Source organism: Geotrypetes seraphini, chromosome 18 (assembly GCF_902459505.1).
Source record: "Geotrypetes seraphini chromosome 18, aGeoSer1.1, whole genome shotgun sequence".
Classification (NCBI taxonomy): domain Eukaryota; kingdom Metazoa; phylum Chordata; class Amphibia; order Gymnophiona; family Dermophiidae; genus Geotrypetes; species Geotrypetes seraphini.
The window spans coordinates 8,924,289-8,940,321 of NC_047101.1; the positions used below are offsets into that span (position 1 = coordinate 8,924,289).

General features: G+C 45.7%; 1 protein-coding gene across 3 annotated transcripts in view; it reads left to right on the top strand.

Annotated features, from left to right (window-relative positions):
• Positions 1-15,521, top strand: part of DND1 (DND microRNA-mediated repression inhibitor 1) — a 38,286-nt gene extending 22,765 nt beyond the window's left edge. Inside the window, exons 1-4 of one of the 3 annotated variants that reach the window (XM_033927077.1) lie at positions 6,225-6,352; positions 10,359-10,476; positions 11,945-12,406; positions 14,245-15,521. In XM_033927077.1, the coding sequence (XP_033782968.1) occupies positions 6,329-6,352; positions 10,359-10,476; positions 11,945-12,406; positions 14,245-14,717 (1,077 nt within the window). In that variant the 5' untranslated portion in view covers positions 6,225-6,328 and the 3' untranslated portion in view covers positions 14,718-15,521. Of the gene's footprint in view, positions 1-6,224; positions 6,353-10,358; positions 10,477-11,944; positions 12,407-14,244 lie in introns of those variants that run through there. The other 2 variants (XM_033927079.1, XM_033927078.1) reach the window with 2 other exon arrangements.
• Positions 15,522-16,033: the final 512 nt, after the last annotated feature.

A 16,033-nucleotide genomic window follows, 5' to 3' on the forward strand; every position in this document is an offset into this window, starting at 1 on the left:
CCGCGCTAACCGCTACTGCCTCCTCTTGAGCAGGCGGTAGTTTTTCGGCCTCCCAGAGCTACCTTTCCTTATTCAGGTCAATGCAACCTTTTTTGGTTTTCTTGGGCAAGTCCACTGAATTTCTTGGCTCTGAACTGGAGAAAGCCTCTGAAATGATGTCAGGACTTTCCGATAGGCGTCTTTATATATAACAGGCACGTGCTGTGTCTCCTGGACCTATTATTGGAAGCCATAAAGGCCATTCTGAAACGGTGAACAGTCAGCTCAGTATCCGTCACTTCTCAGAAACGCAGCTTCCCGATTTGGGTCACTGCAGAGTCCTTCAGATGTACCACCGTTTTCCTTTAAACGCATTACGTTCTAACCTGGCTGCTGTGAAGGGCCAGGCTAGGAATATTGGTTTCTGCTTTGCAAGTTTAAAGGAATCTAATTAGCATTTACCCAGCATGAGACAAAAATGTTTGCTGATTAATAGCCTCCCCAGTCTGTTTCTGCTTGTGGCTTAATTAGAAATGCTTTAACTGTTTGGAGTCCACCCAGTCTATAATTCTACTGTTTATGCCACTTAAAGAGTGTTAAAGTTGTTAAAACGCATGCAGATTATGAAAAATTGCAGACGGACCTTAGGAAATTGATAAACTGGGCGTCTAAATGGCAGATGAAATATAATGTGCAAAGGGAGAAAGAGAGGGCACTCTCTAAATTTAATAGGGGATCGATTCCGTACGAACGTAAGGAAGTTCTTCTTCACTCAGAGAGTGGTGGAAAACTGGAACGCTCTTCCAGAGGCTGTTGTAGGGGGAAACACCCTCCAGGGATTCAAGACAAAGTAGATAAAGACAGGTTGTTCAACCTCTCCAAGGTAGGGAGAACGAGAGGGCACTCTCTAAAGTTGAAAGGGGATAGATTCTTCTTCACCCAGAGAGTGGTAAAAACTGGAACGCTCTTCCGGAGGCTGTCATAGGGGAAAACACCCTCCAGGGATTCAAGACAAAATAGATAAAGACAGGTTGTTCAACCTTTCCAAGGTAGGGAGAACGAGAGGGCACTCTCTAAAGTTGAAAGGGGATAGATTCTTCTTCACCCAGAGAGTGGTGAAAAATTGGAACACTCTTCCAGAGGCTGTCATAGGGGAAAACACCCTCCAGGGATTCAAGACAAAGTAGATAAAGACAGGTTGTTCAACCTCTCCAAGGTAGGGAGAACGAGAGGGCACTCTCTAAAGTTGAAAGGGGATAGATTTCGTACGAACGTAAAGAAGTTCTTCTTTACCCAGAGAGTGGTGGAAAACAGGAAAGCTCTTCCGGAGTCTGTCAAAGGGGAAACACCCTCCAGGGATTCAAGACAAACTTAGACAAGTTTATGCTGAATTGGAACATATGCAGGTAGGGCTAGTCTCTGTTAGGGCGTTGGTCTTTGACCAGAGGGCCGCCGCATGAGCGGACTACTGGGCATGATGGACCACTGGTTTGACCCAGCAGTGGCAATTCTTATGTTCTTATGTTCACAGTTACCAGATGCTAGGGTCCACCTTGGGGATTAGTGCCCAAGAAAAGGATCTGGGTGTTATCGTAGACAATACGATGAAATCTTTTCCCCAATGTGCAACGGCAGCCAATAAAGCAAATAGGATGCTAGGAATTATTTAAAAAAGGGATGGTTAACAAGACTAAGAATGTTATAATGCCCCTGTATCGCTCCATGTTGTGACCTCATCTGGAGTATTGCGCCCAATTCTGGTCTCCTTATCCAGTCATGGCCCAGAGCCTCCTATTACCGCCAGTGCAAGGGTGCTGCAGAAGGGGAGGTACGGAGAAGGAGCAGAGGCACAGGCGTTGGCTGACTACAGGACGTGCCTCTTGTCGTGAGGCACTGGCACCTCGCCTCCTCACCAGCATCTTGCGGCACACCTGGAATCTGCTGTGGCACACAGTTTGCGATAAACTGCCGTAAATAATAGGTAAACCACTTTGATTGTGAGCTTCTATACCGCTACTAATGACTGGGGAGTCAATTCAGAGCGGTTTGCATGAGCTTCTGTAGAGGTGTTACAATGCATGGGCTCTAAACAGAGTAACCTAAAAATAGGCTAATGCCAGAACAAACCTAGCTCTCTGTTAGAGACAATGGATCTCAAGTGCTCGCAGCTAGTAGCCACTTGAACTAAGTCTAGGCTTACTGGCCAACAAGCAGGCTATCATCGGTCCAAAGCATCTCTGTTGAGAGCTACTTAATTTTTAAACAATTTTTTAATTTTATTACTTATTTATTAATATATTTCTCAAATGTGGGCCCTTATCAGAGCCGTAGTATTTGTATAAAGTACTTAGCTCGGGTGTGATTGTAAACCCAGCCTCGCAACCAACGATGGAAGATCTCCGTTTCACTCTCACATTAACGAGAGCTTCTTCAAGCCACAGATGGTAAAGCGTTTACAAATACTGCAAATATGAAAAAATTTGCCCAACATCACAAGGAGCTTCAGTACGAATTGAACCTAGATGGATCTGGGTAAAACGTGAATCCCATGGACGTCATGGATCCAAAGCGTACTGCCTTAAAATGAATGTAGTGACAGCCATGGTTGAGCACTCATAACAAAGCTGACTCCCCCCTCCCCCGTCCATGATGCTTTGGCTCCTTTTAGTACGGTGGGTGGGGCCCAGTCTGGAATGAGAGAGAGGAGTTGGCGTTGGTGCAAAAGCTCAGCTGCAGCCAACACTACATTAGTTTTAAGGCAGTGATAGCTTGAGAGGATGTGGCACCCTGAACTAATTTTGGTTTTGTGCCCCTGCCATGCCCCCACCTGCACGTCCTTTCCCTTGCATTCCAGCACCTCTCTCCTTTTCCCATCCGATGTATCCTCTCTCCCTGCCCTCTTCAGTCTGACATGTTCACCTCTCACGGTCCGACATTCCCCCCCACCCCTGTTCCCTCACTCAAGGGCTGGCATCTCTACTGTCTCCTTCCCCCCCCCCCCAAATCCTGCGATTCCAGCACCTCTTCCTTGGCTTCCCTCACCACCCCTGATCCATCAAATCTTTCTTTGCCCGTTCCTCTTCCTTCACCTCCCTCAACACCCCTGATCAGCAGACCTGTTCTCCAGCAGCAAGGGTGGTGACCTACTTCCTGAGTGGAGTCAGCTCCTACCCTCTGCAGCATCCCACTCACGCATAAACAAGATGTTATGTCAAGCGGGACGCTGCAGAAGGAAGGTGCCGGCCCAACTTGGTCAGCTGCTGCTGTTGGTGTAGAAAAGGTTTGCTGGTCCGAGGGAGGCTGAAGAGGCACTGGACTTCAGACAGGAGGAGGGGAAGAGGTTCTGGATTTGCAGTGGAAGGGGGAAGAAAGAACTGCTGGCTTTACCTATAGGGCCAGTGGCATCGCTAACTCAGGCATTTAGCTCCTTAAGCCGGCCCTGCACTTTGGATCCAAGAATTCCACGTTTTAGCTCACTACGCTAACCATTCGGCTATTCCGCCACTCAACAGGCAGTCTTAAAAAGTCACTGGCTCTTTTGCTCTGCTGGATCTCCTCTGATTCTCCGACACTCTCCCGTTGGCGCACTTTGATGATACACCAAGCATCCATGGAGAGGCTATGTTTTTCCTCATTGGACTCTGCCCTGGGCCGGACATTTTGTCTTTGTTGGACACCGTTTTGGGACACTTTAACACCTAGAGCTCGTAGTCATTTGTTGAATGTATGAGACTTTGTGTTGGGACTGCACTGGAATGGATTTTGTTTTTAGTTCCTGTTTTGGCTGTGGGATTGGGAGTGGGATGGGGGGGGGGGAGGCTCAGGTGAAATTGGGATGTGTTCTGGTATCCAATTATTCTGTTGTACACCATGTATATCTCAGTATTTTGAATTTCTGAAAATGCAATAAAATATAGAAACATAGGAACATAGAAGATGACGGCAGAAAAGGGCTACAGCCCATCAAGTCTGCCCACTCTGCTTACCCACCCTCTGTCTATGCCCTAATGACCCAATTTCCTTATCTTGACCCTCGTAGGGATCCCACATGGGTATCCCATTTATTCTTAAAGTCTGGCACGCTGTCTGCCTCGATCACCTGCACTGGAAGCTTGTTCCAATGATCAACCACTCTCTGTGAAGAAATACTTTCTGGTGTCTGCAGCAGCCACTCTCTCCTCCTCTCCCTATTGGCTAAGGCTCTTAACATTTGCATCTCCTCTTCCTATAGGCTAAGGCTCTTTACACCTGCATTGTGATGTCATAGAACTTTCTGATTATAGAAACATAGAAACATGATGGCAGATAAAGGCCAAATGACCCATCATAGAAACATAGAAGATGATGGCAGAAAAGGGCTACAGCCCATCAAGTCTGCCCACCCTGCTTACCCACCCCCTGTCTATGCCCTAATGACCCAATGTCCTTATCTTGACCCTCGTAGGGATCCCACATGGGTATCCCATTTCTTCTTAAAGTCTGGCACGCTGTCTGCCTCGATCACCTGCACTGGAAGCTTGTTCCAATGATCAACCACTCTCTCTGGTGTCACCATGAAATTTTCCGCCCCTGAGTTTGAGCGGGTGCCCTCTTGTGTCACTGGCTCTTACCACACAACTTTTTGAAGACGACAAAGCCCTCTTTGACTTCTTTATTTCCATAGCTTTAAAACTTTATCATTAACAACTGGAGAGATAATACAAAGACAGCCTCTCTTATAACTCTCCAAATTACTCTTTAAGAATCAGAAAATGGAAGTCTCTAGACTGTTTTCTTTCCTAATTCAGGGACAATTTCCTTCATTCAATTTTTTGGGTGCCTTATTACATGCAACAAGCATGTTCTTGTTCACCTTATGTTCATGTTTATGAATCTTTTGTATTGTAACATAAGAATAGCCTTACTAGGTTAGACCTAAGGTCCATCAAGCTCAGAAGCCCGTTCTCAAGGTGGCCAATCCAAGTCACTAGTACCGGGCCAGAACTCAAAGAACAGCAGCATTCTGGAATCCAACATAGTAGCAACATTCTAAAATCCCAAATAGTACATAAGAACGTAAGAATTGCCGCTGCTGGGTCAGACCAGTGGTCCATCGTGCCCAGCAGTCCGCTCACGCAGCAGCCCTCAGGTCAAAGACCAGTGCCCTAACTGAGACCAGCTCTACCTACGTTTGTTCTGGTTCAGCAGGAACTTGTCTAACCTTGTCGAATCCCTGGAAGGTGTTTTCCCCTATAACAGTCCCCGGAAGAGTGTTCCAGTTTTCCACCAGTCTCTGGGTGAAGAACTTCCTTACGTTTGTACGGAATCGATCCCCTTTTAACTTTAGAGAGTGTCCTCTCATTCTCTCCACCTTGGAGAGGGTGAACAACCTGTCCTTATCTACTAAGTCTATTCCCTTCAGTACCTTGAATGTTTCAATCATGTCCCCTCTCAATCTCCTCTTTTCAAGGGAGAAGAGGCCCAGTTTCTCTAATCTCTCACTGTACGGCAACTCCTCCAGCCCCTTAACCATTTTAGTCGCTCTTCTCTGGACCCTTTCAAGTAGTACTGTGTCCTTCTTCCATGCTACCAATTCAGGACAACCAGAAGCTTCCCCCGTGTCTTAATAACAGAATATGGATTTTTCCTCCAGGAATTTGTCCAAACCTGTCTTAAAACTAGCCAGACTATCCGCTCTTACCACAACATGTTCCAGAGCTTAACTATTCGCTGAGTGAAAAAATATTTCCTCCTATTGGGTTTAAAAGTATTACCCTGTAACTTCATTGAGTGTCCCCTTAAAAGGAGAGCATCACCCTGGTGAAGTAGGAGGTAACCCCACAGCCAGGACCTGCCCACTAGGGGAGTCAATGTCACCCTGCACTGAAGTGGAAGAGAAGCCCCACCCCCAACCTTTCTATTTCAAATGTCAAATCATGAGAGAGAGAAGAGGCTTGAATGATCATCAAGGATCTCCAATGACTATAGGTGGGAGGATCAGTTGACAGCCAATTTGTCAAAATGGCTTTTTTGCCCAGCAACATCACTCTAGGTCTAGGACAATCCTCTAGGTTTAGAAGATCTTCTCTGATAAAATCCAAAAAGTGTTCTGGGCTAGGCAGCCATCGCCTGCCCCATAAGGCGGTATGAAGGGCCCTTTAAAAAACGACTGGGCGGGGGCGGGGGCAGGCGAGTGCTTTGGCCAATGAGGAGAGGGCAGCGGCAGGAGAAGCTTCCAGAGCTCCCTTGGGGCTTTAAAAAGAGCTCCGTCGGAGGCGCTCGCTAGGAGTATTGTGGTGCTGGGGTGGGTGGTACTGAGAGCGTCCTCTAGCGAAGGGAATAGTAGCTGCACAAAGAGGGCGTGGGCGTAATGGAGGCCGATCTCGGGTGCCAGGTGAGAGGGGCACTTGATCCGCCCTGGGCTGGAGGGAAGGGAAAGGGGGGGGGGGCAGGAGCACGTGTAGCCCTCAGCATCGGGCACAACATAATTATTTAAGCAATTTGTCAATAATAATAATATATCTTAAAAAATGACTTAATAGAGATTCAAGTAGTAAACCCTAATCTAAGCTTAAAGAAACCACGTGGTTGAGCAAGAAAAGCCGGAGTAAGTTAGTCTCGGTTATAATCTAATCGTTCCCACTGGAGTAAAAGCCCCATCAGGTCATTTAGACTTTGTGTGCATTTTTTTTTTCTGGTCTATTAATTAGCCCCGTTTTCCATTTGCTGGAGCTGAAGCAGAAAATCTACTATTTGTGACCCATAAAGTGAACCTCAATGCCTAACTGGGGTGAAGTAGCCAAGTTCAGACATCCGTGTATTATTGATAAAAACGTGCATGGCCTGATTTTATTTTTGGCTTTTGTATTTTTATTGTAGCTCTAAAATTGTAACACACCTAGGTGGGTAGTTGTGGAGATGCTGTATTTATCTGTGTCGTCTTCTGTACTGTTGTAGAGTATAGTAAAATGCATTTCTTAAAACTGCACATGCATTGCCAAAAAATTTTTTATATGCAGTGGGAAGATGTTTCCAAGCTCCTATGTGAGCCTGTGCTTTACTGGACCACTTTGGACTAGATCTATAAACAGTGCTCTAATTGCAGATGTTTAATCTAAATCAATGTGTAATTAAACTTATTTTTTAAGTGGTTAAATGTTGTGGGGACTGACCACACCATTAAAAAAAACTATTAAAAAAAAACTATTATTTGTATTAATTCAGTGACGCTAGGTGCCGCATGTAATCTTTAAGCCCATGCATACAGGGGTGGAGTGAAGGGGATGTGCTCTTGGTGGGAGTGCTGGCACTTCTTCTCCCCCCTCCCTACCCATGCCACGCTTGCAACCTCCTCCCCCCCAAATACCTCTTTAAATCTTGAGTAGCTACTCACGCTGGCTTGGCTCCCCTCTGAAATCACTTCCTGGTCAAGGGGCCAGGAAGTGATGTCGGAGGGCAAGCCAACACCGGCTTGAGCAGCAGGCTGAAGCTGCTTGCACTGGTGAAGATCTAAACAGGTACAGGGGGAGGAAGGGAGGATATTTGTAGGGTGGGGAGGGGGGAGCAGATGAGGGTGCCACTGTGCCAGGATCCTCCTACCTGAAGAGTAGATGTGGTTGGGGGCAGAGATTAAGTGCGATAAACTTATATATTGCTAGGCATTCACAATGTGCCTAATATATTAACAATGCCTAAGGGCACCTAGGCATCACAAGGAATTCCCCACCTATGCAGAATTCTATGAATGCATGGGTAATGTTGGATGTCCTTGAGCCCCTCCCCCTCTCACAGAGATGGCACAGCAAGAGGAAGCTGTCCTAGAGCCAGTTGTTCATTTGAACCCAACTGTAGATGGGCCTGTACCCTTGTGCAGTTCAATTGAATGGTTGGCGCTAAGATGTGGAGCCATTCACCACCAACTCTTGCCAAACATTCTACAAGGAGAAAGACGACCCAAACTCACTGGGTTACTAGAGTAGGCTGAGCCTCGCAGATTCATCTGCTGTGGTGGGACTCCTTAAGGGGGTCCCCTTGAACTCTCAGCTCGGCTAGTGTTCATCGTAGATGTGCCTTGGGGAGCCTTTGTCTAGGTCGGGTTGTGCTTAGCACTGGCACTTCTGTTGCTTCAAGGTGTTCAAGGTGCTGTTACCTTGGCAAACAAGGCGGGACAAGGAGTGCTGCAATGGCATTGGCGGTAGGCTAGATTTGCTCCAAGGGCAAAATATACTAGTAAAAATTTTAGTAGCCTGCGTAGTGCGAGTAGGTGGTGTTCAAGCAGACTCATCAGGTACTGCCTGGCAGTGGCATAGCAAGGGTGAGAGGCACCTGGAGGGTGGTTCCCCCCCAACCTACTCCTTCCCCACTCTCTCCTGCCGCTTCCCTTTCCCCATACCTCTATAATCCTGGCGTGAGCAGCAACCCCCAACCTGCTGCGCTAGCATTGGCTCTTCCTCTGATGTCACTTCTAGGCGCAGGTCCAGGAAGTGATGTCGGAGGAAGAGCCAGTGCTGGCATGACACAAGTTGGGGGTTGCTGCTTGCACCAGAAACATTAAGAGGTACAGGGAAGAGAAGCAACGTGTGACAGCGGGGGGGGGGGGGAGCCGAGAGGAGGACGGGTGTCTGGACTGTCACTCCCCCCCCCACTACACCACTGCTTCCTGGATCCAGGGGAAGAGTTGGCCTTTCAAATCTTGGTGGATCACTAGGGATTCCTTTTTGACATCCTGCTGTTGAGACAGGACATGAGGTGCCTATAGTTTGTTAGCTGCAGGAAGGAACAGGATTGGGCAGAGATTGATGCCCCTTCTCCTGCCTGGCAAAAGAAGGAAACTGGGTTCTTCTGTGACCCATAAACTGAAGGTGGCAAAATATATCTTTCTTGTGGTCCTGATGGTGCCAGTTTTCCCTGCCAGCTGGATTGGTCCTGGTGGTCTTGAAATCTCCGATGATTTCCTGGGCAGAAGCTTGGGCAGTCGGCCCAGAGGATATCTACGAAAGTATCTGTTCCCTCTGCATTCCTTTGTGAAATATTAGGTCTGCTTTATAAGCATCTGATGGACTGCCCTAATCTTGGAGAAGTTCAGGACGGTATCCAAATTTCGATCAGGTGTTAAGTATTTTCCCCTTCTGTTCCCGTGGGCTCACAGTCTACAAGATTGACGTCAAGGCCAGAAGAGATGCTGTCTTTGGCAGGGATCCTCATCTTCCTTCCCTTCCCCATTCCAGTGAGAGAGAACTTAGTATATCCTGCCAGTCTGGACTGGCCTAGCACAAAGAAGATACCTTATCTGATATATATATATATTTTTTTCTTTTTTCCTGGGTCCTATAATACCAGTGTAGGAAGACGAATGGGAAAGGATTGTCAGATCTCTATTATGTATGACTTTAAGTTTCTGGAGTCTGCAGAAGTTTCCACGTGTATGATATCGGTTCTTCTAATTGGTTCTTAGTAGTGGTATGTTCCTGGCTGCACCAACTGTTAACACAGAGACATGATGGCAGATAAAGGCCAAATGGCCCATCCAGTCTTCCCATCTGAAGCATCCACTATCTCCTCCTCCTCCCTATAGGCTAAGGCTCTTTTACATCTGCATTGTGAGGTCATAGAGCATTATGGTTATAGAATCATGATGGAAGATAATGGCCCATCCAGTCTGCCACACCGCAGAATCCACTATTTCCTCCTCTCCCTAAGAGATCCCATGTACCTGTCCCATGCTATCTTGAATCCAGACACTTTGTCTCCACCACCTCTGCCGGGAGCCTATTCCATGCATCTTTCTGTAAAGAAGTATTTCCTTAGATTACTCCCGAGCCTATCGCCTCTTTAACGTGATCCTATGGCCTTTCATGCCGGAGCTTCCTTGTAAATGAGAGACTCGACTCGCACACATTTATGCCGCTTAGGTATTTAAAAGTCTCCATCATCTCTCCCCTCTCACACCTTTCCTCCAAAGTATACTTCAGAATCTTCAAGTCTCTGCCTCCATCTGCTGATAGGAGGACATAACCCATCAGTCTGGACTGGTCTAGCTGGAATCAAGGAAAGGGAAATATCAGGTAAAGGTGAATTTCACCTTATTTACTCCCTTTACAAAGCCATGCTAGCATTTTTAGCATTGGCCACTGCAATAACAGCTCCGATGCTCATAGGAATTCTATGCATGTCGGAGCTGCTAGCACGGCTTTGGAGTGGGTTATTGTCGACCTTTCGGCTAAATAACGAGCAAAATGGTTCATTGTTTTGTTTTTTGTATTTTGATGTAGAATACAAGTATGCCTGTCCGAATTACATTGTAGGCACCATAAAGCAAGAATGGTCTCTTAAATGTGTCTTCTTAGTGGCCCATTTCATTTGACGTTTTGTGGTGGGTTTTTTTTTTTGTTCACTCATAGATGTGGCTTAATGCAGTGAATCCTGTAAATAAAGCTGCCCTTCTGGTCTGGGTGAAAGAAACTGGAATCGACCTGGTTCAGGTCAATGGTCAGAGAAAGTATGGCGGACCCCCTCCTGGTACGTACCAACCTGTCCTGACTTCTCAGCTTTGCATGTCCTGGACTTCTTTCCAACCTCAACTGTACAAAACAAGAAGTGTTGGCATGGGAAGCCACTTAATTTTTTTTTTGGGGGGGGGAGGGTTATAAATGTTGTATTCACACTATCTAATTTAAGATTATTCTCAGTTGGTATATTAGGAAATCGTACAGGTTTGTTTATTAGACTTTAAAAAAAAAAGTGTGATGTCCGAGATGGACACAAACTGATGAAGTTCCCTTTTATGACTTTATTAGAGGGAGCAAAGCACCCATCATCTTTGGGGATATAAATGGCTTTGCATCCCTCCTCAGCAGGAAGATTAATCCACCTGCTATAAAAAATACCTGTGAAACCAACTGGCACGATTGCATGATTTGATACATCACACGCTTCACATGAATAATCTGTTTGATAAAATACCTACCACTGGTGTTAAGCTAGACCAGGGATAGGCAATTCCGGTCCTCGAGAGCCACAGGCAGGTCAGGTTTTCAGGATATCCACAACGAATATATACAAGATAGATTTGCATCTCAAGGAGGCAGTGCATGCAAATACATCTCATTGTGGATATCCTGAAAACCTGACCTGCCTGTGGCTCTTGAGGACCGGAATTGCCTACCCCTGGGCTAGAAGATATTAATTGGGCTTCCAATTTCCTAGGGTAAAATGTTTGCTACTATGGTAATCACATTTTGGCAAATACCTAACAGATAACCAAATCATATGCATTAAGGCTGCCCTCGTGCGATGAGCATTCTCCACCAGAGTCCAGCCTTGGAGGACAACCAAATTTATGGTTTGGTTTCAGATTCAGCACAAAAACTGACCTGAAATCCAGGTCTACCTGTTTTCACCTGAGCTCAAACCCTTCTTCCCACCTAGCCACTTATAGGCTTTCCCTGGGCCCTTACTGAAGCACTGGTGGTCTATTGGTCTCTACAGAGGCCATTCCTGTCCCATGCACTGCTCCAATCCAAATGGCTGCTGAGACTTCCCACGGCTGTGTCGCAGGGTTCCTGTGGAAAGTATTGGCAGCCATTTTGTGACTGGAAGCAACATGGCAGGACAAGTCCTCTGTCCATGCTGGTTCCAATCGGAAAATGGCTGCCAGGACCTCCCATGGCAGTTGGCAGCAGCCATTTGGATTGAAGCAGCACGTGGGGTAGAAATGAGTGACGTTTATTCCTGTCCCAGAAGAGCTTACTAGACAACTAAGGTAGACCTGGGATAGCCTAGGGGTGGCTGAGGAGGAAGAGGGGGAAGGGGTAGTTTCTCTAGTCTTTAGTAAATCCTTCCTTAGCAGATGAATTGGGACCTGCTGTCAAATGTACAATCACTTTGAGAATAGAATTAATTCTCCCTCATTTAAGGATGAATAGAGAATCCTCCATTTCACCAGTTGTGGTGTGTGGAAACTAAAGTTTTTTTGCTTCCTCTGTAGGATGGCGAGGAGGTCCGCCTCCCTCGGGCTCTGAAGTGTTCATCGGTAAACTTCCTCAGGATATCTATGAAGACAAACTGATTCCCCTCTTCCAAAGTGTAGGAAAACTCTACGAGTTTCGTCTTATGATGACTTTCAGCGGACTGAATCGTGGTTTTGCGTACGCCAAATACACCAGCCGGCGCAGCGTCCTGGCTGCCATAGCGGCACTGAATGGTTTTGAACTTCAGAAAGACTGTCGCATTGTGGTCTGCAGAAGCACGGAAAAGTGCGAACTTTATGTGGAAGGCCTGCCCTGCTCCTGGGCGCATGGGGAGTTAAAAAAGGTCATGGAAGAAGCGAGTGCAGGGGTGCTGGACCTGTCCCTCCATCCCAGTCCTACCAGTAAACGTGAGCATGTAGCAGTTGTGAAGTACAGTTCTCACCGAGCCGCTGCAATGGCTAAAAAAGCCCTAGTAGAAGGTACTCTTTAGAAATTTAGTTGTAAGGTTCTGGTTTTTAACACTGGCAAAGCAGGTTGTGGGTTCAGAATGAGTCTTGCTGAAAAAATTTAGTATACAATATTCTCCCTGATAAGGCTGCATTAACTATGGGGATCCATAGAAAACTTGTTTTTGTGTGTGGAGCACCCCTGGTCTAGCAGAAGGTGTGGGCATAAAGATGAGCCCCATCAATCAGAACACCACTGTCAAAATTATCTTTAACGCAAAAAAAATTCCACCACGTAACACCTCTGATGGTCCAAGTACACTGGTTGCTCATCTCCCATCTATAAAATACTGCTAGTAACCTTCAAAACTAGACCAACGGGGCAGCCTGAATTCATTAATAGACTTCTCTTACCCCTCACCTCTCAACGTACTCTTCAGTTATCTAATCAAAATCTGCTAGGGCTTTTCTCCCTGGAAAAGCGGAGACTTAGAGGAGACATGATAGAAACCTTCAAGATCATGAAGGGCATAGAAAAAATAGACAGGGACAGATTTTTCAAATTAAGGGGATCAATAAATACAAGGGGGCACTCAGAGAAATTGAAAGGGGAGAGGTTTAGAACAAACGCCAGGAAGTTTTTTCACACAGAGGGTGGTGGATACATGGAACGCGCTACCGGAGGATGTGATAAACAGGAGCACGCTACAGGGGTTCAAAGAAGCTTTGGATAGGTACTTGGAAGACAAAGGGATTGAGGGGTACAGATAAGAGTAGAGGTAGATTATAGGGATGGGATTAGAGGTAAGTTACAAAATTAATCAGGGACCACTGTTCAGGCACTAGGCCTGATGGGCCGCCGCGGGAGCGGACCGCTGAGCAAGATGGACCTCTGGTCTGACTCAGCGGGGGCAACTTCTTCTTCTTCTTATGCTAACAATTGCATCACTGAAAATGACCAGTACTAGGTGTAATAATATTTTCTCCGTTACCGCCCCCCACATGCTCTGGAATTCAACACCGGCTCATCTGCAAGAGATTCACACGTTAGATAACTTCAAGACCAGCCTAAAAACAATGCTTTTTAAAGATGCTTTTGCGGTACGATTGTCCTTTTAAGGACAACTTAACTGATTACTAGCCCATTCTCTGTGGCAATTATAGCAGCTCGGGGAAAAAATTTTTTTTTAGTACCTTTTGTTTTTTCCTTACTTGTTCTTTTCTCTCAAATTATTGTAGTTCTACCCTTTTCCTTTCGTGTCAGTTTGTTTTTTGAGATTTTGTACTTGTCTAATTTTAATGTGTTTATTACCCTGTCTTTGCTTCCTATTGTAAAGCCGCTTTGTAATTCTAAAAAGGTGGGATTACAAATTTTTAGTAAACTTGAAAATGTCAGAAGGGGTGGGACTAGAAGAACTATCGGTGGTGTAGAGCCAACTTCTTCAAGCCAAGTACCCCCCAAGTCTGATGAATACCAACTGAGTACCCCCTCCCAGGCTCCGCCCCTGACTCCACCCCCATAATAGTACTAATTGTAATGCAATTTCTTCCATCCATTTTTCATATAGACACTATATAATCTTAATACATAATGGTAACCACGCAGCTCCTGATTGGTGAGGCCCGACTTTAGTACAGGAAGAGGCGGTTGGAGCATACTGTGAGTGATTTCCTTCCCTCTCCTGCCTCCCATTAGCAGTCAGAAAATACCGTGAATGACCGGGACCGCGAATTCACAGGGGAGCACTGTATTCTAATTTAGGAACTTAGTATCCATCCACACTTGCTGTTGGCCTACTTTTAAAATGTTAATTTATTTTCAATGCCACTGTTTTTTTTAAATTGTGAAATTTTCTTGTTTTTCTAAACAGGTAATTTGCATCTTTGTGGACAGCAGCTCACTATAGACTGGCTGAAGTCGGATATGAAGCAGAAACTGACCAAAGCTACAGGCCCACGGGACAATCCCAAACCTTCCAGGAGCATTCTTCCTTTCTCCAGTCAGCAGCCTGGTCGCAATGAAATTCCCCTGCCGTTCAAGCCCCAGGCGCACACCGTGGAAATGCTGAATGCTTTCTGCCAAAAACTGCAGCTGGGAATCCCTGTGTTCCTGACCAACATCGTGTCGTTGAGCCCCAATGGCTGGCTGCGTTTCTGGTATCAAGTGGTCATCCCAGGCCACTCGGTTACTTATAGTGGCTACATCTGGGTTATACCAGATAAACAGGGTTTCCCAGAGCAGCACGAGAGGGCAAAAGAGGCAGTAGCTCAGCGAATTTTGAAATCTCTTGCCGAATTCAGCATTCCAACCAAGTATAATGGCAGGGAAGCAGATGGGTTTTAGCTTTTGATGTTAATTTCCATCTTCATGTTTGCGCGCGCTCACTGAGGTGCATTGTTATAAGAATGCGATGCTAGGGGAAGGGGGGAGGGGAGGGGCATTGTTGCCTTCTAGAAGCCAAGATTTTAATTTCACTCTTGTCTTGTGCGATTTTTGTTTAGGTTTTTAAAATGTTGTGTGTGTTGTTTTAATTCCCACTTATGCATGACGGTTCTTAAGAGTTGGAATTACTAATTATTTTGTTTAGAAATGTTTTTTTAATACACATTTTGTTAATAGTGATTTTTTTTTTTTTATTTTGTTCATTATGGGCTCCTTTTCTACAGACTAAGGGAAAGGAAAGCCATAACACGGGGTATGTTAAGTGCACTGCACTGGCTATATTTACATATGAATGATGCACACGTGTGTTCCTAGTTCAGCCGCATATTGACAGAGTAGTTTTATAAGAAGTTGCTCTGCCTGTGGACGGAAACGAGAAGCCTGCTGTGAAAACACGAGTGGCTTTAAAGTGGTTTTATGCAAAATGACTTGTGCGTGTTTTGGTTTCAGATGTTTTGCTTTTGTTTTTATAGCTTATTCAAATACCGCATGGTTAGGGAACAGTTATTGGCTGGAGTTAGAGGACACGTAGTGTGGAATTTTTAATACAAAATTAATATAACTTTTATAGGGACAAGATTATTATTAGCCATGCATGGTGTTAACTGTGTAATGTAGCTGTACATAGCTTGTGGGGGTGGTTGTGTGTTTTTGTTTTTTACACTAAAGAATAAATGAACAAATGTGTTACATTTTCCAAATTCACATAGTACCATAAATAATTTAAGAACACGTAACCAGTAACGATTCTGGTAATACAAAGGGCCGCTACAACGTTCTCAGCCCAATGCGCGCTAATCGCTAACGTATGCACGTTAGTCTATGGATGAGTTGGCGTTTAGCACATGCTAATGGGTTAGCACACCTTAGTAAAACAAGATTAGTCTAGTGACTTTCCTACATTTTTCGTTCTGTATTTTTCCAACAGTCCACTGCTTTTCCCCTTTTTTTTTTTTTTTTTTTTCCTGTTCTGTTGGAAAAGCACAGAATGAAAAAGGTAGATGAGTCGCTGGTCTAAGTGTCTAGCCTTCCCTGGAGACTGTGCCACACGCTCCCTAGTGGGCATTTTCCCTGAAACCTCCTTGCCTCCCTCCCTTCTGCTTTTTGCTGCTGTGGTTTCCACTTCCTCTCAGCAGCAGTCCCTCCAGGCCTGGCTCACAGCAACCACCACAACAGCATGTGTGCAGGAGAGCCTTCGAGCCCGTCTGCGTTGCCGC